Source organism: Carettochelys insculpta, chromosome 1, assembly GCF_033958435.1.
Source record: "Carettochelys insculpta isolate YL-2023 chromosome 1, ASM3395843v1, whole genome shotgun sequence".
Lineage (NCBI taxonomy): Eukaryota > Metazoa > Chordata > Testudines > Carettochelyidae > Carettochelys > Carettochelys insculpta.
The window spans coordinates 25,946,583-25,968,699 of NC_134137.1; the positions used below are offsets into that span (position 1 = coordinate 25,946,583).

Sequence of the window (22,117 nt, forward strand, 5' to 3'; positions counted from 1 at the left end):
TTAAATACATTAGAAGCAGGAAGCCTGCTTAAAAAGAAAAAAGTGGGTCCCCTAGACGATACAAATACAAAAAGGAGCAATCAAGGACAATAAAGCCATTGCGACAGACTAAATGATTTCTTTCCTTCAGTCTTCACGGCTGAGGATGTTGGTGAGATTCCCAAAACTGCACCATTTTTTGCGGGGAAAGAAACAGGAACTGTCCCAGACTGAAGTGTCATTAGAGGAGGTTTTGGAACAAATCGATAAACTTAATGTTAACAAGTCACCGGGACCGGATGGCATTCATCCAAGGGTTCTGAAAGAACTCAAATGGGAAATTGCAGAACTATTAACACTAGTTTGTAACTTGTCCTTTGGCTCAGCTTACATACCTAATGACTGGAAGATAAATAGCTAATGTGACACCAATATTTGAAAAGGGCTCTGGACTTGACCCTGGCAATTACAGACCGGTAAGTCTAACGTCAGTTCTGGGCAAATTAGTTGAAACAGTAGTAAAGAATAAAATTGTCAGGCACGTAGAAGAACATAATTTGATGGGCAAAAGTCGAGATGGTTTCTGCGGAGGGAAATCATGTCTTACTAATCTCTTAGAGTTCTTTGAAGGGGTTAACAAACATGCAGACAGGGGAGATCCAGTGGATATAGTATACTTAGATTTTCACAGAGCCTTTGACAAGGTACCTCATCAAAGGCTTTTATGTAAATTAAGTTGTCATGGGATAAGAGGGAAGGTCCTTTCATGGACTGAGAACTGGTTAAAAGACAGGAAACAAGGGGTAGGCATAAATGGTAAATTTTCCAAATGGAGAGGGGTAACTAGAGGTGTCCCCCAAGGGTCAGTCCTAGGACCAATCCTGTTCAATTTATTCATAAATTATCTGAAAAAGGGGGTGAGCAGTGAGGTGGCAAAGTTTGCAAATGACACTGAACTGTTCAAGATAGTCAAGACGAAGTCAGACTGTGAGGAACTACGAAAAGATCTCATCAAACTGAGTGATTGGGCAACAAAATGGCAAATGAAATTTAATGTGGATTTAAGTGTAAGGTAATGCACACTGGAAAAAATAACACCAACTATACTCACAATATGACGGGGGCTAATTTAGCTATAACTAATCAGGAGAGAGATCTTGGAGTTATCGTGGATAGTTCCTTGAAAACATCCATGCAGTGTGCAGAGGCGCAGTCAAAGGCAAATATGATATTATTAAAAAAGGGATAAAAAAATAAGAGTATCCTATTGCCCCTATATAAAACCATGGTACGCCCACATCTTGATTACTGTGTACAGATGTGGTCTCCTCACCTTAAAAAAAAAAAAAATAAGATATGCTGGCACTGGAAAAGGTTCAGAAAAGGGCAACTAAAATGATTAGGGGCTTTGAACAGGTCCCATATGAGGAGAAGCTAAGAAGATTGGGACTTTCCATTCTATAGAAGAGGAGACTGAGGGGGGACATGATAGAGTTATATAAAATTATGACAGGTGTGGAGAGGGTGAATAAGGAGAAGTTTTTACTTGTGCCCATAATACAAGAACTAGAAGACACCAAATAATCAATAGGAGCAGGTTTAAAACTAAAAAGAAAGTTCTTCTTCACTCAGCGCACAGTTAACCTGTGGAACTCCTTGCCAGAGGAGACTGTGAGGGCTAGGACGATAATAGAATTTAAGAAAGAGTTAGATAAATTCATGGAGGTTAGGTCCATAAAAGGCTATTAGCCAAGGGTAGGAATGGTGTCCCTGGCCTCTGATTGTCCGAGGCTGGAGATGGATCTCAGGAGACAAATCACTTGATCATTGTCTTTGGTCCATCCCCTCCGGGACACCTGGCACTGGCCACTGTCAGCAAACAGGCCACTGGGCTGGATGGACCTTTGGTCTGACCTAGTATAGCCATTCTTATGTACATGGGGAAGCCCCTAATAATGAACACTTTAGAGCACTGTGAAAGTGAAAACATCTAACCTCATTCAACATATAGACCAAAAAGAAAACAAAGAAAAAAAGTAACCCTCAAAAATAGGTTGGCTCTAGGAACATAAGATGCTTCTTACTATACTCTAGAACTACTTTAATTAGAAGACCACTTGCTACCTCTGGCTTTTGGCTAAGGCCTTACCTAAAATTTTAAAACACCTTAGTTAAACCAATAGTAAAAAAGGCTATGTGGATACATTTTAATTTAGAAGTAGTGGATGTGATATCTTGACTTTAGCAAAACCTTTGATATGGTCTCCCACAGTATTCTTGCCAGCAAGTTAAAGAAGTATGGATTGGATAAATGAACTGTAAGTGGATAGAAAGCTGGCTAGATCATCAGGCTCAACGGGTAATGGTCAGTGTTCTGAGATCTGGTTGGCAGTCAGTATCAAGTGAAGTGCCCTAAGGATTGGTTCTGGGTCCAATTTTATTCCACATCTTCATCAATGACCTGGAGGAGGAGACGGATTGCAACAATCGGCCAGTTTGCAGATGACAGTAAGCTAGTGAGAGAAGCAGAAGGGCAGGGATAAGGTCCAACATGACCTCGACCAATCTAAGGATTGAACCTCATCAGATTTCTTTTGGTTCAACAAGGACAAGTGTAGAAACCGACACTTGGGTTGGAAGAAACCCCAGCACTGTTATAGGCTGGAGAAAAACTGGCTTGGCAGCAATTCATCAGAAAAAGGACCCGAGGATTACAGCAGATGAGAAGCTGCATATGAGTCAGCAGTGTGTCCGTGCAGCGAAGAAGGCTAATGACATATCAGGGTGCATTAATAGGAGCATTGCCAGCAATCTAGTGAAGTAATTATTCTCCTTTATTTGCACTGGTGAGGACACACTTGGTATATTATAGAAAGGATGTGGACACATTCAAAAGAGTCCAGCAGAGGGCAACAAAAATTATTGAGGGGCCAGAGCACATGACTTATGAGGAAAGACTGAGGGATTTGGTCTTACTTAGTCTATAGGCACATCCTTGGAATATCATGGAAGGACACAGAGTGACCAACACCGCCGTCCTCGAGCAAGCTGGAATCCCAACCATGCACACCCTCCTCAGGCAGCGTCGGCTCCGCTGGCTTGGCCACGTCCACAGGATGAATGATGGAAGGATTCCAAAAGACATCCTGTATGGTGAGCTAGCCTCTGGCAAAAGACCTCCCGGACGCTCCCAGTTGCGCTACAAAGATGTCTGCAAGAGAGACCTCAGAGAGGTAGACATCAAGCTGGACAACTGGGAAGAACTAGCAGACGACCGCAGCAGATAGAGGCAGGGGTTACACAAAGGCCTTCAGAAGGGCGAGATGAGGATCAGACAGCTAGCAGAGGAGAAGCGAGTGCACAGAAAGCACAATAAGGACTTGCCAGACACCCACTACATGTGCAAGAGATGCAGCAAGGACTGTCACTCTCGTGTGGGTCTTCATAGTCACAGTAGACGCTGTAAATGAAGTCCTCAATTGAAACTATAAAGGGCGCGATCCATAGTCTATGCGGACTGAAGGATGCCTACTACTACTACTACTAGGAGAGTGAGAAGGGCACTGATAGCAGCCTTCAAGTACCCTCAGGGGGCTCTAACGAGGATGGAGAGAGGCTGTTCTCAGTGGTGACAGATGACAGAATGAGGAGCAATGGTTTCAAGTGGCAGTGCAGGTGGTCTAATTTGGATATTAGGGGAAAAAAAAAAACAAAACTGTCACCAGGAGAGTAGTGAGGCTCTGGAATGGGTTACCTGAGAAAGTGGTGGAATCTCCATACCTAGAATTTTTAAGTCCTGTCTTGACATAGCCCTGGCTGGGACGGTTTTGTTGTGATTGGTCCTGTTTTGAGCAGGGGTTTGGTGCTGATTACCTTCTGAGGTCTCTTCCAACTCTATGATTCTATTATTTAAACTTTAGCTAGAATTGACTTATGCCAGTTGAAGCAGCTTGAGATTGCCCACACAGCCTTTAGCTTCCAGTACAATATTCTCTGGAAGACATGTCTGTGGATGAAGCGCAGCATCATTTATATATACACGTATATCCTCTCTGTGAGAGTGAGACTGAGAAAAATGCAGATTTTATATAGATGCATTATTCTATCTGCAAGAGGATGCAACTGATGGTCCATACCTCCAGTCTGGAAATTTAACTTGGGATTTCTGCTCCCCAGGTTGATCAAGACAACAGAGTCAGACTCCTGGGGTACAAGCTGCCTCTCTCTGAAAGCATCCCTACTGGTCAGGCACTCACTTCTAAATTGTCACCACAACAAAAGTGCTCCAGCAGGAAAAAAGTGAGTATGGGTGACCTCTGTCTATAAAGACTGACAGAAGTCACATGTCTCATACATATACACAACAAAATGAAGCTTAAGAACTTACCCTAGGTTTAAGTGGGAACCAATTCATCTGCTTGTTCAGTCTGTCATTCCAGTCCCATGTTCCTAAATCAAGTTCCACCTCGCCTAGGAAACTATTGCGCCCAAAGGTGTCATTGTGCCAGACAGAGAGATTCAGTCTCTGGGTTCTTACCAGTGCCTTGTCAATTTTATACTGCAAGAAAAGTAAAGCAAGAGAATTACAATTTAAACAAGGGAATAGAGGCACTAGAATAATTTGTACAGTGGGGGTACTGAGAGTCATGGACTGTAAATCATTTCAAGCCAGGGAATGTAGCAGCACTTATGCAAGGGACTATTTCATTCACCCTCAAGAATCCAGGCGTGACTGAAATTAGGAGAAGACCACTTATACAGACTGTGTGTTCATTCAATGGCCCATTTAGGTCTATCAGAGAGATGTAAACTCATGTTCGTCTCAGATTTGTTAGTAAGAAATACATAAACCAATACACCCAACATTACATCCAAACATACTAAAAAATACTTCATGTAGAATCTTCAAATAGCTGTACACAGTTATTTAATTTTCACAGCACTCTTTTGAACTAGCAAAACATTTTCACAGTTTTGCAGATGGAGATGCTAAGCATAGAAGTTAGTACACTTGCTGAGATCATGCAAGTCAATGGTGAATTTAGAACAGAACTCTGGAGTATCTGATCTCAGTTCCTGTGCTCAGACCACTAGCGCATACTCCTGGCCCCTCTCCTCCCCTCATAGCTGTTTTTTCAGAAACCAAGTCACTATGCAATGTTAATTGAGGAAATACATATATAAAAGTGAAGGGAAAGGATACCTTGGGAGTCTCAAATGATTGGTCCCCACCCATGCCATGATAAGTTAGCTACTTTATAACCTATTAGGATCAAGTGATAGCTGAATGAACAATTGGGACTCATGGAAGGCTTAAGTGTGCTCAGGCTAGGTTGGAAACAGAGGGAGCAAGCAAGCTGATACAACAGGCCCCAAGACAGAGTATGCAAGAGACCAGCTACTCCAAGGGAACCAGTCTGGAGGTAGTGTTCTAGATGGGAGCTGAGGAAGGGCTCAAAGATAGCCCAGAAAAGAACTGACAACAGAGCCTAGAAAATCTGCTGCAGAGAAGCCATGAAGAACAGGACACCCTCTTTGTTCATTGTGATTTTAATTTGCATTTTTTTTTTAAACCTCAGAAGAGGTCACATTTGTTCATGGTTTTCACATAGGATTATGCTACTTCTCTAGTATGGACCTGTGTGAGAAGAGCCAAGGAGACCTCTCTCAAGGAAAGAAACTGAGAGGGCACTGGTAGTACCATACTTGAGCAGAGGGTGGCAGCTGCATCTTATAATATTGAGCAGTAAAAAAGGGCATAGTACCAAGTGAGTAGTTAGGCAGGGGCCTTACAAATGTTTTGCTATTGACTTTTTCCTTCATCTGTGAAATTAAATCATTAGCCTTGCTTTATAAAGTGTTTTATAGCCTACAGTTGTGAAGTGTTAATATTACGGTCTCTCCATTTCTCCAAGTATCGATACCTTAGATTCAGGATGTTAAATGGGAAAAAACTTTCAACACCACTACTCTGAACACTTAATAGAGAATAAAAATGGTGAACTCTATTCTCAGCCCACATAAATATAGGGTCTTGAAAATATATGTTCCTGATATTTCAAAACGTATATTAGCATCATTTATGTGGACATCTAGCGAATATTAAATAATTACCCGCAATATTTCGTTATAGATTGGATTCAATGTTTTCTTTTTTACACAGGTCTTCCTTTTTCCCAGCTTGTATTTCTCTGGAAGCAGGTAGGCCTTTACATATCTAAAAATTCAAACAAACAGACTGATAAGGGCAGCAAACTATTGTGTAAAGCTGGGTATATTTCCCCAAATACACAAATCCAAAACTGAAATGTAAGTTTTACAGAAGATTAATGACACTGTTAGCCAAGTTTATATAAGGGATCCTCTTCAGCGTTTTCTAAGTCATTCAGCATTTATCATTTCAGTAGATCTGAGTTTTCTTTAAATGACTGCTTTAATAATGAACACTGATGCTTTCTACCTTAATCGATAAAAACTAAGTTCTTTAGAATAACAGAAATTAGAGCTAGAAGATAACTCTTGGATCTTCTTGTCCCTTCCACCTGCCAGGGCAGAGCATCTAGACTTTTTTGCTGGGATATCATATCTCATACAAGTTGAGCCTTTCTGACATGGTATTCTTTCATTCAGCAACAGCCATAATCTGGAATGACTTTAGTTAGCCAGACAACCACTTATGATGTGACCAAGTTTCCCATGGTCCCATAAAGTTTGTGTACTGCCATCAGTCCTGGTTCGCAGCATTCTGTGCTGTTACTTAGCTGTAATTTACCTCTAAATCTCTTCTAAGAGCCAAGTAAGTAGTGGAAGTACTGGAGGTTGATCCTGCTTGAAGCAGGAGGATGGACTAAATGACCTCCTGAGGTTCCTTCCAGCCCTATGATTCTATGAAAATGTTGGAAATGCTGCTAGATAATATTGACCTTCCATGGTCTGGCACATTCTCTCATTCAGCACCAGTCAGGTCCTGAGGCTGCTGGACTAGAGAGGTTCAACCTGTGCGTGTGTGTCAATCTAAATCTGGACACACACAAAAGGGGGAATTTACAACACAGATTATTAACTGGCCTATCAAAAACTAGAATTCAAAGTTCCTAACAAATTGGACTTCTTATTGCTATGAAAGTAAATGCAGGCAACATATGTATGCATTGATTTCTGACATGTGTAACAGCTACACCTTGGGGTTTTTAATACATGAGCCTTAATCTATGGTGGGGGTGGATCCGACAGCAAAGTATGGATGGGGGAAAGGAAGCTGGCTTCATGCTCCCAGAAGGGATGGAGATGGCGGGGGGGGGGGCAGCCAGCCCCAGCACTGCACAGAGTGCACCCTGCACACCTCACGCCCAGTGTCAGAACTTCATGGAGCACACAGCGCAGTACTCCAGCAATGATTTCAAGGGCCTGGGCCTCCAGCTGCCATAGCAGCACCACAGTGGCATCCAGGAGCCCGGGCCCCTATGAATCCCCATGCCCCGGGGCAACTCTTACCATCCCCCCTTCATCCCGCATCGGCAGGCCTGCTAAAAGAACTGCTATCTGCAAAGCCAGTCAGCCATTTGCGTTCAATTCAGCGCAAGGAATGAAGGTAGCACATACTATATACTCTCCTGCAGATTTCACTTGTATATTTTCTGTCTTTTTGGGGAGGGGTGGGACTCTTTTTCAAAGACAAAGATAATTGTAATTAAAAAACTGTCTGCACTTCTTGTGTGTGGAAAACAACTGGGTTGCATAGTTTTTCCTAACAGAATTTACACTTACGGGTCTGAACGCTGTTTCTTAACATCTGCAATTGCCAAGTCTTTACACTGGGACACAAAAATTTGGAGCTCTTTTAGAGGTTCTACATAATCAACAGCAAACTGAATGTTGCCTTTCACATCCACATTGCCAAAGTCTCCACTATAGATGCTCATTACACTTCCGCTCACCTGTGTGCACAAAAAAGGAACAAAATATTCTCAGTTCAGTCTATGCTTCTGGGTAAACATTTCTCATTGTAATAACATGTATTTAAGAAATTCATCTGCATTCAATTCAGAGACCATAAATAAGCCAACTGAATTGCACTAAGATGTGCTTTTGAAAAGTGGTTTTCTTTGAGAGATTTAGTCCATCCAATGAGCAATATTTGCATTTAAATAACTTATTAGAAGATATTGTAAGCCTAAAAACATGCAAGTGAAAGGTGCTATGTAAAAGTATAAAGTACTATCTTTTGCACAGCACACAAAAAACAAAGTAAAGTGCACACTATATATACACACCATACTCTAATCAGAGTCTTGAAATATTTTTCTCGTATCTCTATTTTTCCCCCACAGGAAGTGATGCCTCAATACTCTGATGACAAGTACTCTATAAATGCAATTATCTTACTGTTTCCTCATATTCCCCAGTCTGTCAGTATCCATCTGTTTCCTCTACTCTTACACTTAGATTGTAAAATTTTTTTCAGGTAGGAACTGTCTTTGTGGTCTGCATACACCACCAAGAACAAAGATCCATGTCCAGGGGTGCACTCCACTCTGGTAATATAAATCTCCCTGTTGTACCAATTAAATGCATTTGTAATTGCATCAATCCTTTGAAAATAATTGTTCAGTTACATTCATATACTGTCTAAGATCAAAGAGATGGAGCATTAGACAACTTTACATACACTCTGGTACAATAGCGATGGAAGTATAGAGACAAAGATACAAAAGAAAGCACAGCGTATAGGTTTAGCAAAAGCAGAGAGCCGTTAAAACAAGCTTTCATTTACATACAGAAGACAAGGACGCCATGCCAGAAGAGCCGCTAAGATTGGTTAGAGAGCTGGGGCTCTTCTTGATCCTGCCATAAGGATAACTGCTTTCTGATGTTGTGTCAGTGTCTCTGTCATCACTCTACAAGATATCACACAAAGAAAGCTAGCACGGGCATTCAAAAGTCACAAGAAGCACAGTTGTAAGAATTTTAAAAAGCAGACTTGTAAAGAATCAAATTCGGGGAGTCACATCCTGTAGTAGTGCAGTGCAAGCTATTAACAATTTCTGAAATTAGCCATGCTTCTGCCTTTCATCTGGAAGTTAATTGAACTAAAACCAAAAAAAGTTAGAGGGAAACCTCACAAATTTCAGAATTTACTAACTGTCTTACAAGTTGGAATCTTGGTCTTCAGGCTACTTTTACAATTTTCATGCAGTGATTAGTTTAACTGGTCTCAGTTTCACTTTTACATATTACCTCAGTGTAATAATACAACTGATGACTCAAAAATCTTTCAACTACTCTAATTCAAGAAGATTTCAGTTATAGGAAAATGTTCATGGCAGAGGAGCAAGAAAAGCAATAAATGGCTTTTGGAGGATGCTTTAGCAGTTACATAAGGATACTTGAGTTTGGTGTCACTCAGCCAGACGTGCCTATGGAAACACCAGTCCACCTCTTTGCTGCTGTGATGAGCACATGATCTGTCCTATTTAAAACATTAACAGGTGTTTTGAGAGCATGTCCAGAAGGTCACCAAATTCAAGAAATTTTGGACTAGGGTTGGGGCCAAATTTCAGAACATTCTGTTAACTGTTTCATCTCTTCTACAGTGAAATGACCCAGCTCAGGTACCGTATGCTGACAGCAGCTGGAGTAGCATGGCATGGGGAGAGAGGCTTGTACAGGTGGCAACGTGTGTGCTCATTTTTAAGACATTTGTGTTCTTAGACCATTGCTGTTCTGGTGTCCACTAATGCAACTCCATCAGTCATAGTAGCAATTGAAGAAATAATGTAAAAAAACTGCAAGTATTTTTAGATGACAACATGGAGGTTTTGGTTTTGGCACATGCAGATGAGATCCAAAAGGTTCATTCCAGGGCCTATCAACTACTCGTTAAGAAGCCAGAGGACTTTTCAGTAGTTCAGGCACTTTATCAAAAGAGCAGTGTCTCCAACACTGAACGTCTATTAATTTAGGGAATAAGACAGATTTCTAACTGAACACTGGTTTCATATGGAGCACCCACAGCTGAGCCTACATAGCAGTAGGCTGGGGAGAAGTCATGAAAAGGTGCACATCTTATGAGGTCTCCTTCTGCACATGTGAGTATGCTGAAAAAATACCGTACTGTTAGTTTTGCGATAGAAATTATTTAAGGGAAACTGTTGCAAACAGAGTCTGGTCTTTGTCTTAACTGATCTAACTAGCATCAGTTTTTAATGTAGAGATGCATCCCAGGACCTGAGCATTGCTACTTGAACTGAAGAGTTCTGAAAGAGGGGGCTGCCTACTGTTTGTGGCCACCTCTGTTCAAGTGCTGGTGCACATGTAGTGTAAGTAACTTACAACAAAGAAGATACCCCAGCTCCACACCACTGATTCAAATGGAAGCTGACCCAGAAGGCCCCCAAAAGTAATATATTAAATTACTCCTCTTTTTATATATATGTTTAAAAAAAAAACAAGATCAGATACTTGCCTCTTCCTGTGGTAATGCTGGTACTGACTTGCTCAACCTTTTGAGTTTTTCAGGATTTGAAAACTGGTTATCGGAGTCTGAAGGCACTGTGGAGACTAAAGAGCAGTAATGCAAGTTTCAAAAACACCCTGCCTTCTGATATTAACAGAAGTTGGTCCTATTAAGCAGAAATTGGGACAGACTAATTTGGATAAAAATACATCTACATGCACATGCTGCATCAACATGTAACTTTGGTGCAAGATATTCATAGATTTTAATGAGAGAAGGGACCACTATGGCAATCTAGTCTGAGCTGTGCAACAGGATAAAGAACATTGATTCACTATGCTGTGCTGTGCAAAAGCATAATATACTTTTGCATATATTTATATAACACACTAACCCAGGTGCTACATGAATGTTTTTACTACAAACGTTAAAGATTAACTTTAGAAAACATTTTACTGGCTGACAAAGTTTCTGGTTCTCTCCTGCAGCAGAAGGAGGAGCTATGCTTTTTAAACTCAAACAATGTCACTAAATGTAGCTGAGATAACAGAGCTATGGCCTATGGCTCCTGATCAGTAAATAGAGGCCAAACCCTGCTCTACTTACTCATGCAATTAAGTCTCAATCAAGTCAAATGAGATTATTCATACATTAAATGAGCTTGGTTTAGACCCAGGAAAGGAAGTAATTTCCAAATACTCTGATTCATTTACACTTAATGTATTTTGTTAATGATTCAGTGTCTAAAGCATGTCTGTATATCTTCAGAAGTGTCTTCATTGAATTACACTGCCCAATTCTTAATTCAATACATTGTCCATAGCAACAGAGCAGAAACTAACCCTGCAAGTAATGATTTATACCAGACCAGTAGTTCTCAACCTTATCTATAGCATGATCTTTTCCACCACAAGAGTCCAGCTCCCTTTAGGTATATGGAAAAATAAGCTGATCCCCCAATACACATTTAACACCTTGGATCAAGGACTTAGTCATTATACGTGATGTTTGCAAAGCTACACCAACTGCTTTTGCTACAATGTCATGCACTACCATTTCCCATGATGGGGAATATCAATTTGGCAACATGCCAAATAGAGCCAGATAAAATGCGCATGCTAATGTTGTAGCAAGTATGCCTGTTCTCCCCAGATGTCACACACATGCATCCCAAACTTGGCACAAGACATGGTGTCTCAGTCCAATTACCCCTTAAATGGAAATTGTACCTTAAGGTTATATTGAAAACACACAAGACAGTGTTGGCATGCAGTTAGCTTTTTGAGCCACAGCACTTTGAAACAAAAACAAAGTCAAGATGCATTAGTTAGTTGATATTAAATAAAACTGATTTGAAACTGAATCAGTGGAGATTTATATCCCCAGGTTGATGGGAAAATCCTGTTACTCACTTCCTTGTACATATTCATTAATCTCTTGTTGCTGTTTGATTTTCTGATCTGCTTAGAAGGGCAACATTGAAAAGAATACATTGTCATTCAATAATAAAGATAGATACCAGTGTGAGAGGCCCCCTCCTGATGCTTTCTTAAAAATGGGTTTGAAATACAAATATGCATAACCAGAGATGCTTTGGACAAAATGTAGCTTATAAACCTGTCATTTTCAATGGTATAATCTGCTATATCTGTAAATTCCATTTTTTGGGCAAGTAACATTTTTGTAGTTGAAGTTATATGTAGTCTACATATTTGTGTTCTGGATGTTTGTCTATGTGAAGACCTCAACAGGAGGTGTGGCTACCCTATTGAGAGAGTATAATTTGTGAGGAGATAGTGATACTTAGCCAACAAAGGGCCTTTAATTAGGTTTACGATATTTAAGAAAAAAAGGAGGATACCTCTGAGAGGGAATGTCTCTGTATCCTACCAACTCACGTTAGATTAGTGTATTATAGCATACGCAGTACATTAATACAACACGAGCTGGTAGATACCTATACAGATACACTCCCTCACATGGTGGTCCTCTTTTTTGAAAGGTCAAATATGGTAACACTACTTTAATGCATGTCAATTCACATCTGAAGAACTGCTTTTAAGTTCAGACCAATAAGTAGGAAATGGCTGATTGCCTAAAAAGGACCAGGACGGGTAATTTCTCTCTGCTGACAGTCTCCATTTTACATAAAGATAATAGAATCCCCCCGCCAAAGGAAACGTATAAAGCATGACCTGGGGTTCCTCCATCTTTTACCTTAAGCCTGCCTAGGAAATTACCTGACACACCATCAGAAAGATGAGGAACTTTTTAGGAAATCCAAATCAGGGTAAGAGCATTCCTGATTTGAAGTTTTCACCCAATATAAAGGCATCTGTGTAGGGTCAGAATGCACAAGAATAAAACTAGCTATGCACTTTCTCTTTTGTTTGATTGGGTAATTCACTTTGAGCCATTTGTTTTCTTCGAACCACTTAAATCCTACTGTTTTGCTTAATAAAAACTGTTCTGTTTACAATCAACTCCAGAGGAAAACTTATTACCCAGGGAGGGCTACCACTGTGCATATCTCCCTTTCAATGGTAAGGGGGAGATTATCTAATGAGCCCTCCTTGCACAAATATTTTGCACAGAGATTTATTCAGGGTTTTGATCCCTTCTAGAGGTTGATTTCCTGGGTGCTGTGTCTTAGCACTGCACCTGCCCAGAGTTGTGCTTTACACAGCGTCTGCATTGCTTTGCAGTGGGGACAGTAACTCCAACTGTGCCTCAGCTGAGGGAGACCAGAGAATCTGACTCAGCAGGACAAGGTGCCTGATGGGAGCATAAAAATCATGTGGCTGCTTTTAGAGATGAAAAACCCACTCTTTCAGCTAAATTACAGTACACATTTCACATATATTTTCACTGAAATCTACAGCTTTGTCCCCAGTTCAGGTAAATGCGTAAGTGCATGCTTAAAAGTCCCACTGATTACTCTTTGCACCATGAAACAGAAGCAAGATAGGGGCCATAGTGTGCTATGATCAGACTACAGATTAACTACAAATCTCACTGAAGCCTCTAAAATAGTCACTAATAAATACAGCTAAAGTGTGACTTGCTTAAGAATTGTGGTACCACTGTATTGCACTTAAAAGTAATGTGTTATACATCACCATATTCAACATCACTTTAAACTTTAAAGGGCACGATCCATAGTCTATGCAGACTGAAGGATGCCTACTACTACAACATCACTGTTTTAATGTAATCTAGTAATTTTTTGTTTTGTTTTAAATTCAGGATCCTTTAGTCAGCGTTTATAAACACTCAGTCTAATGTCAGTGGGAGATTTGTGCACATATACAATGAAGAATTTGACCCATGCAGCATAACAGATGAATTTATAAAAGTGACCTAGTATATCATCAGTATCAAGAGCAGACAATCCAGCAGCTTCACCAGTGTCTCAGAGTCAGCATTTCCACTTGTGCTTTAAATCTTTCCTTTGCTAGATAGAGAAAGGGCTTCGTATATTAAATAGATGTACCTTTTTCCATTAAAGTAATCTGCATGATATTTTGAACAATCAATAGGCATCATTTTACAGGGCAACAAATGAGCATGCTAATCAGATACTTTAGAAGCCCATTTCTGCATTGACTCAATATCCAAAGCTCACATTGACTTCAGTGGCTACAATCCATGTGTAATGCCCAAATGATCAAGCCCAGACAAACAAAGTGTCTTACACTAATAGTAGGATACACCAATACTATTATATTGCTTACAAATAAAAGCAGAGGTAGAAAAATGCTACCCAGATGTATAAATCATGCAAAAGTTAACTAAATTACTACACACTAGTGACAATTCTGAAATTCACCAGCTCTTTTGCTGGTGAGGAGAGGAGGACACCGACAATAATGCTATGTTCATGCAGACACAAATAAGATATTTACCATCTTCAGCATTAAGTACTAATTCTTCTTTTGGCATATCTACTTTTCCTTTATCTGTGCAGGAAAAACAGAGTAAGACTGCTGTTCAGGAAGACAGTATGGATTATAGCGGGAGCTACAGAGTTTACAAGAAATAAGATCAAAATCAGTAAAGCCACAGCCAAGGTTAAATGCACAAAGCAAAAAGATTAAATGTCAATAAAACACTTTCTACTTGCATTACAAAATTCAACTAGTATGCTATAAAATGGAGCTCTCGTGATTTTTAATGCAGTCTATATAAGTACAGTGCTGCATGGATGCCTAAGGTCCTACAGTCAGTTACTAATAAGCAACAGCACATTAAAATAGAGAATTAAGAGATCTTCTGTCTGTATTTTCAACGAGTGTAAGATGCCTGACATGACCATCTCCCTTCAAAACCCACAGCTCTACTCACAAATATCTACATGCATGAAGTTTCACACATTTTCCCCATTACGTACAGCAATCGATGGTTGTGTAGTTTTAAATATTTTATCAAAACACAGGTAAATGAAATTTTGAATACATTAGATTGCATAATTTAGACAGGAACTCAGAGCCAAATTTACTGCTGGTACAAGGAGGTGTAAGTCAGTGCAGTTGCTCTCCTATGCGTCATTCATTAATTTGTCCCACATCCATTTGAGTGAGAAATTAGTCATCTACCTGTTACCCACCCATCTGGGTGCTTGCACCTCCCCTTCCTGTAAAACAATCAAAAAGCCCACTACTGAGCAAAGTCAGGTTGATTAAGACCCATGCAATGCATATTTCTCAGAAAATGTCTGAGTGGATAAACTTAGACGAACACACCCGTGTAAACTCCATGCAAGTTACTTATAAATAGAGCTGGCCCACAAGAAAAGTAACCATTAAGAGAGCAGTTCAGGAGACTCAGGTCTGCTCTGGCTTTAAAAAACATGCACATGGAAGGACAGGATTAAATACTTCTTCAGTCACAGCCCAAACACATATAGAGTGAAAGCCGGTGGCAAAGAATAGTTAAACCTTCTTTAAAATCTTCTTTAAAACTTGGTAGTGGAAATAGGAATGGACATGGCAGTTGCATCCTGGCCTGCCAATTTCCTGCCACTGCAGGATATAATCACTGTTACAAAGATGGCTATCTGAACAGAATGTGAGAGGAGATAAAAGAAGGGAAAGAGCATGCCTTAATTAAGTGTGCAAAAAGAGAAGCCTAGTTAATATTCAAGCTGTGACGAAGAAAGAAATACAGGAATAAGTGTTCAAAATGAGCATGTAGTACTGAAATCAAAACCTGTTCAAAAGCAGCAGACTAGAGCACTGCTCCTTACTACTTAAATCAGAAGGAGAATTATGATGTATTTACTTATTTTGGATACTCATTCTAAGGATAGTTTTCTACCAAACCCCAGTGTTGGAATATTAGCGAGCCAGTTGGTGAAGATGTGGGGAAGGACAGCATATAAGTATTTTCAAGCTTAGTTGGGGGCATGGAAGACAGCAGACAAGCTTTGTGCTCACTTGATGTGGCTGATGGAATGTCCTCTAGACTTTTGGAAGGCCTTTGCCTATCTGCACTCCTTTTCAGAGCCTTGAAAATAGGATCTAATTCTTCTTTTGAACCTGTCACAAGACAAAATACATGAACACTGCACAAAACAGACAGCCAAGTCTTTTTAAGTGAGAGCCACTTAAGAAATCAATGGCTATTTTTAACCAATGAAGAGATATTTTTAACCCTCAACAAAACATTTAAAAAAAAAAAATCTAATTTTGACAACGGTGAAAGACAAAGAAAAATTAAGGAAAGCAGAAAATATTTAGTCATGGATTTGGAAGCGTAATGGAATTCTAAATTACGAGATAAAAACACATGTACTACCAAAGAGCAGCAGGATCAACTGTCACAGAGTTTAATAGCTAAATTATACTTAGACATAGGCTCCCAGGAATACATGTTTTAAAAGTAATTTAACTTGCGGCTGCCATGGCAGCGTTGACACTGCTTATTTGTGGATACAGCAGGAGCCCAACTAGAAATCCAAGCCCTGTTGTAGAACTGCTTCCTGCTGGGTGCTAACAAAAGGGCTTATCTTAGTAGGAAGCTGTGTTATTTGAATTTTTAAGAAGAGAACTAAAACAACCCCATGGGACAGGTTCAGTTCTTAGAAGTTAATGGGCTCGTTTGTCCCAGTTGGCAGTCCCACGTGCCATCCTGTTCCTTCAAAAATTCCTTTCTACTGCCTTGGCACACTTCCCGTGAACAAAACTGACTCAAAAGGCTCCATTTCAGCTGTGGCGCAAAACCTTAACGCCCTTACTCAGGTTTTACGTACTCCTCACTTGGGCCAGAAGTCTCACTGGCTTCAGTTATGTTTTGCCCTCATTAAAATTGAGGGATTAATGATCACAGGTGGCAACCCCTATAAATTTCACAGGTTTTTCAGCCTCTCCAGTTAAGGGGATCAATCCTGATTTCTCAGAAAAGATATTAAATTAACACCTCTGTTGGAAGTGACTCCAATAATTTAAATTATGTCACCACTGCCTGCCACGCTCTGTACAGGACAGCAGAGGCACTCCAGTGCTGCCTTCTGTCCCAGATGCATCTCTGTTTGAATGCTAACTTCTCAGTAGAAGATGACACTAAGTGAACACAGCTCACGTTCTGGTGCAGCCATGAGTTGATTAAGACCAGGGTAGGTCTTTTCTTTCGCAAACTGTGGTTTGTTTTAAAAACAGGAAAGTACAGATGGGAAAGGAGAAGCAAAGATCTGGTTTAGCCAGATACCCCTTATTAACTTGGTCCCTTTCATACATCAGCTAGTGAAACTGGTTTTTTTGTTTTTTTATTAAAAACAAAAGGCTCTAAAACCCAAAGTTTAAATATCAGAAGCCAGTGATCACAAATTGAGCAAACTTCCACAATAGGAAGAAACAGATTTAGCAAGTCTGACTTTCTCTATGGGCATGCAGTAGGTTTATTCCAGCCTAGCTCTCTGGACTGCGAGCCACACAGAATGCATGTCTTTTCAAAACATCTGCTGACTCAAGCACTGAGAAAAAGATGCCCAAATCCTTCAGTTAAGAAAAAGAATGAGAATCTCACTCATGCTTTTGGTTCACCATTCTTAAGATAGGTTATGAAAAATTCTGCCCATATTTCTTAAATATGTACATAAATAACAAATCCAGAACCCCTGATTAGGAATTTAGAAATGCTCACAGGTTGAATTTGAAAGATCAGAGCCAAAGCTTGTGGTGTCATCTTCATCATCATCATATGGAGATACTAAAAACAGCTCAACTTTACTTATTTTGGAGGAGCATTCATCATCTTTCAGTGGTGTGCTTGCTCTCCTGAATTTAGATGCTGCAGTCACTTCAGATGTTGCCTCACTGGCTACTGCTAAGGAAGTGCCTTTATCAGTCTCTTTTCCTGCTTCTTCCTCTGTTTTATTTTCATTTTTTATCTCCATCTGATATGCTGTGATGATAACCGCACTATTCTCTTTTTTCTTGGGAAGGACATCAGCCAAGGCCTGATTAGTCTGTACTGTTTTCTCAAGTGCTACACTTCTTTCAGGGAGAGCAGAAATTCTCACTTCATTTACCACATGATCTTCTTTTACAGCTTTGTCATTTTGTTTGGAAGTCTCTCTCCTGATTGGCATCTTAAACTCTGAGCGACAGCAATTTGAAGCACTTGGACCAGAGAGTGGCATCTTAATGGCTAAACTTCCCTTTTCTGCTTCAGACACATTGGGTCTTTCCTGTCTTTCCATCTTTGTTGGCAGCTGAGAGGAAACTTCAGATGCTTCTTTGAGAAGTTTTTCTAAGCATTTATTCAGTTCACTACATTCTGGTTTTGTTGGATCAATGTTTTTTTCTACAGTTTCTTTTATTTCTTGAGGATGGTTCATCTCTTGATGGTAAAGTAAGTGCGCACACTGATTAGTCTGTGTCCTACCCTGGATTGCACTTTTTGGTTTAAGAGGCAGAGGAGTTTCAGAGGTTTCCTTAATCAGTTTCTGCAAACTAGTATTATAGTCTCTGAGTACAGATTTGGAAGGAGCAACAGCTTTTTCTATGGTTTCATATACTTCTTGAAGATAGTCAATATCTCGCTCGTAAGTCAAGTCTAAGCCCTGGTTAGGCTGTATCCCCAGACCCTTCTGCACTGTACTGTCCTTGCTTTCCAGTTTATGAGTTTCCATTTCAGAGGCTTCCTTCAGCAGTTTCTCTAACCCAGAATTAAATTCACTGAATTCTGATTTGGAAGGAGCAATGGCCTTTTTGACAGTTTCATTTACTCCTTCAGCATGGTTGATTTCATGTTGGTAAGTAGAATAAACATGACTATTAGGTTGTATCCTAGTATTCACTGTACTGTACATCTCATGGTCCAATCTTTTTGGTTCAGAAGGTGTCATTGCAGAGGCTTCTGTAATGAGTTTTTGCAAACTAGCATTAAATTCACTCAATTCAGATTTGGAAGTAACAATAACTTTTTCTATGCTCTCTCTTACTTCTTGAGTATGGTCAACATCTTGCTGGTAAAGGGAACTCACGCTCCGATTAGGCTGTATTCTATCATGCATCTCATTGTCAAGGCTTTTTTGTTCAGAAGCTGGAATTTCAGAAACTTCCTGGAGCAGTTTCTGCAAACTAGCATTAAATTCATGGAGTTCAGGTTGTGCCCAAACCGTTTTTGCCAGTATTTCAGTCACTTCAGGATGGTTAGCAGTACGAACAGGATGATCAGTCTGATCCTCTAGACGAGAGCTTACATTTTCTTCACTTTTTGCACATAAAGGTAACAGCACTTCAGCTGCCTTCCCATTTGGTTTCTCTGACCATATATTGATTGGACTAACATTATCCTGATGTAGAAGTGCAGTTTTCTCTACAGTCTCAGTCACAATTACATTTGGCGTTCCAACCCTTCCATGGAAAACTGGAGAAGAAGCCCAGTCAATCTCTATGACCCTCTTATAAAATCCATGCTTATCTTCTTTAGGCATATTCTCAGATACTGCTTTTTTACTGTTCTCTATATTGCATGACGGTGAGATCTCAGATGCTTCTGTAAGTAGTTTCTTTAAACCAGTGTCCAGGTCATGGAATTCATCTTTTGGTGGAACAGTGGTTTTTTCTACAGTCTCTGAGATGGCCTCTCCAGGAGAGGGAGACTCATTCTGGGTCAGAGCATAAGCCACTATGCCAGGACACATTGCCTTTTGGGGAAAACCTGGGATGTCTTCTTCATGAGAACTCTCTGTCCGGGAACTCTCATTCCCATCTGCTGTCTGATGCAACGGACAGGAAGAACCAGATTCCTGAAGCAGCTTCCCTAGACCAATTTTAAGTTTATCACGTTCAGTCTTGGGTGAAACAACTGATTTTTCTATACTCTCTTTTACTTCTTGAGGAAGTGTTTCTTCTTTTTGATACTTAGAAGTGTTGAGACTCCGTTCCATTACCTTTTCAAAAAATCTTCTCTGCGCCGGCCAAGAAACTCTCTCTTCAGAAATATTTCCTGGGACATTCTGACTAGAGGAGGGTGACATTTTAGTGGTTTCCTTTAGCAGTTTCTCCAGTCCAGTATTAAATGCATCAAGTTCTGCATTTGATAGGGCAACAGTTTTGTCTACAACCTCTTCTTTAGGGGATTCTGCCTTTTCCTTGTAGTCTGTGGGAGCAGTCTTGCTCTGCATTGGTTTTACAGAAAAAGTAAGATGTTCATCAGTTCCCAACTCTTTTCTTGGAACACCTTTCTCACCAGTTGGTTGGGACAATGGCAAGGGTGGCTCAGACATTTCTTCAAGCAGTTTCTGTAAGCCATTGTTAAATGTGCTGTGCTGTACTTTGGGTGAATCAATCATTTTTTCTATATATTCTTTAACTTCTTGCTCTGGGAGACCCATCTTTTCTTTAGGTTTTGATAACACTGACCCTCCTACATTTTTTCCCATCAACTGGATAGATTCTGCATTTTCTGCTCGTGTCAGATTCACTGACCATGGAATGGGCTGCCCTTCCTGTCTTGGTGACTCAGGTACTTTGAAGTTTATTTTCTTTTTCTCCTCTTGGGAAGAAAGTTGATTTTGCTGTTGAACCATCACCTCTTCCTGGCTTTTCTGTGCTCTGCTTTCTTTGGACTCTTTTTGGCAAGTTACTGAACTACTATTACTTCGGAAAGTGGCTTCATTTTCCACATTAGTCCTATTCTGTGATTTAGCTCCAATATCCCAAAAGCTTCTCAAATTCTGAAATTGCAAAGGGTTGGAAATTTGATCCTTAGACTCCTCATCTATTTTTTCCTTTAAAGACAAAATCTTAAAGTTCAGCTTTTGTTGTGCAGAAGAGGCATTTCTGTCATTTTCTGAAGGCACTTCTTTCCCATCTTCATGATCGTCTGATGAAGCAGGAATAAAACCAATTCCTGATTTCAAATTATTTGCTTTTGGTAATTTTGTAAACTCATTAACTTTACCATCAAACTGTTTTCTGGGCCTCTCAACAGTGTAATCTGCCTTGGATCTATCCATTATATCTGGCCCAGTCTTTGCAGACCTTAGAAATTTATCTTTAGATGGCTCATCATCACTTAAATCAACTTTTCTGAAGTTAACTAAATGATACTTGTTTTGATCTTTTGATTCACTTGGTAAGGACGCTGCAGAATCATCACTGAGTTTTACTCTGCTACTTCCTTTATTGATGTATGATACTGTGCTACTAGCTGTTGGAGTAGTATTTAAAACACCTTCCTTATTTGTATGGCTGGGTCTTGTTTTGTCCCTTTCCCAGAAGGCCCTAATATCCTTTACGCTTCTCTGGTGTTCTGTCTCCTCCCCTGAGATTTGTACCTTAGGTAGCTGTTTGGATTCATGCTGTGGCAAAACAGGTGGATTCATCCTAGAACTGTTTGGCTCTAGCCCCATATTTCCTTGATCAAGTAAACCAAGTTCTTTTCTCTCTATTTCTTTATTATCAAATCCTGACTGAACACGCTCTTCTTGCACGAGAGGTTTGCTAGTGCACGTTTTCTTGTCTTTCTGAATTCCTGTTTGCATATTAGTTTTCAATAATGAACCTTCATTTAGCTTTTCAGGAGAAATGAAATTCAATGAACCTGTCTTGCATTTTCCATCTTCAAGAAATGTTGGTTCTTTACATATAGTACTTTCATCATCTGGTTTGTGCAACCTTTTGCCTTCTGCACTTGATTTTGTAAGGATATTTGTTTCATCTAATTTAGTAACTGGGAGACCAGAGACCTGTAAATGTATCTTTTCTGCACCACTTTTGCTCTTTTCAAGTACAATAGGTTCTTTGTTATAGTCTGTATCTTGAGTCTCTTGACTTCCATTTTCTTTTTTTCCTACTTTTAATATCTGTAGGTCTTCTGCATCCACTCTTGCAGGCAAAACATCACTTGGTTTCCCATTATTTCCAAGTGACAAGTCAATCAGTTGTGTGTTTTCATCTGCATTTACTCCACTATCTTTTCTAGCTCTCCCCCCTGTGCTGGATGGTAAGTTGTTTTCTTGGTGCTCACTTGATAACGAGGGTAAGTACAGTTCTTTGTTGGACTCTTTCCCTTGGGAAGTTACCGATGGAGTTTTCTCATCATCCATACTGGAGCTTCTTTTAAACCAATCTAATACTTTTGATATGGATTCATCAGCTGCTTTCATGAACTCAGCAGCATATTTGTCAGGCTTGGAAGTGGTTTTAGCCCTTTGATCCTCAACAAGAACAG

At 40.0% G+C, this 22,117-nt stretch overlaps 1 protein-coding gene across 8 annotated transcripts in view; it reads right to left on the reverse strand.

The window, feature by feature from the left end:
* The window catches only part of SYTL2 (synaptotagmin like 2), a 90,528-nt gene that overhangs the window by 8,520 nt on the left and 59,891 nt on the right, over positions 1 to 22,117 (reverse strand). Inside the window, exons 1-9 of one of the 8 annotated variants that reach the window (XM_074983644.1) lie at positions 17,576 to 22,101; positions 15,871 to 15,972; positions 14,341 to 14,394; positions 11,848 to 11,895; positions 10,445 to 10,539; positions 8,757 to 8,876; positions 7,747 to 7,916; positions 6,094 to 6,196; positions 4,367 to 4,537 (exon numbers count right to left, since the gene is read on the reverse strand). In XM_074983644.1, the coding sequence (XP_074839745.1) occupies positions 4,367 to 4,537; positions 6,094 to 6,196; positions 7,747 to 7,916; positions 8,757 to 8,876; positions 10,445 to 10,539; positions 11,848 to 11,895; positions 14,341 to 14,394; positions 15,871 to 15,972; positions 17,576 to 22,052 (5,340 nt within the window). In that variant the 5' untranslated portion in view covers positions 22,053 to 22,101. Of the gene's footprint in view, positions 1 to 4,366; positions 4,538 to 6,093; positions 6,197 to 7,746; positions 7,917 to 8,756; positions 8,877 to 10,444; positions 10,540 to 11,847; positions 11,899 to 14,340; positions 14,395 to 15,870; positions 15,973 to 17,575; positions 22,102 to 22,117 lie in introns of those variants that run through there. The other 7 variants (XM_074983637.1, XM_074983692.1, XM_074983652.1 and 4 more) reach the window with 7 other exon arrangements.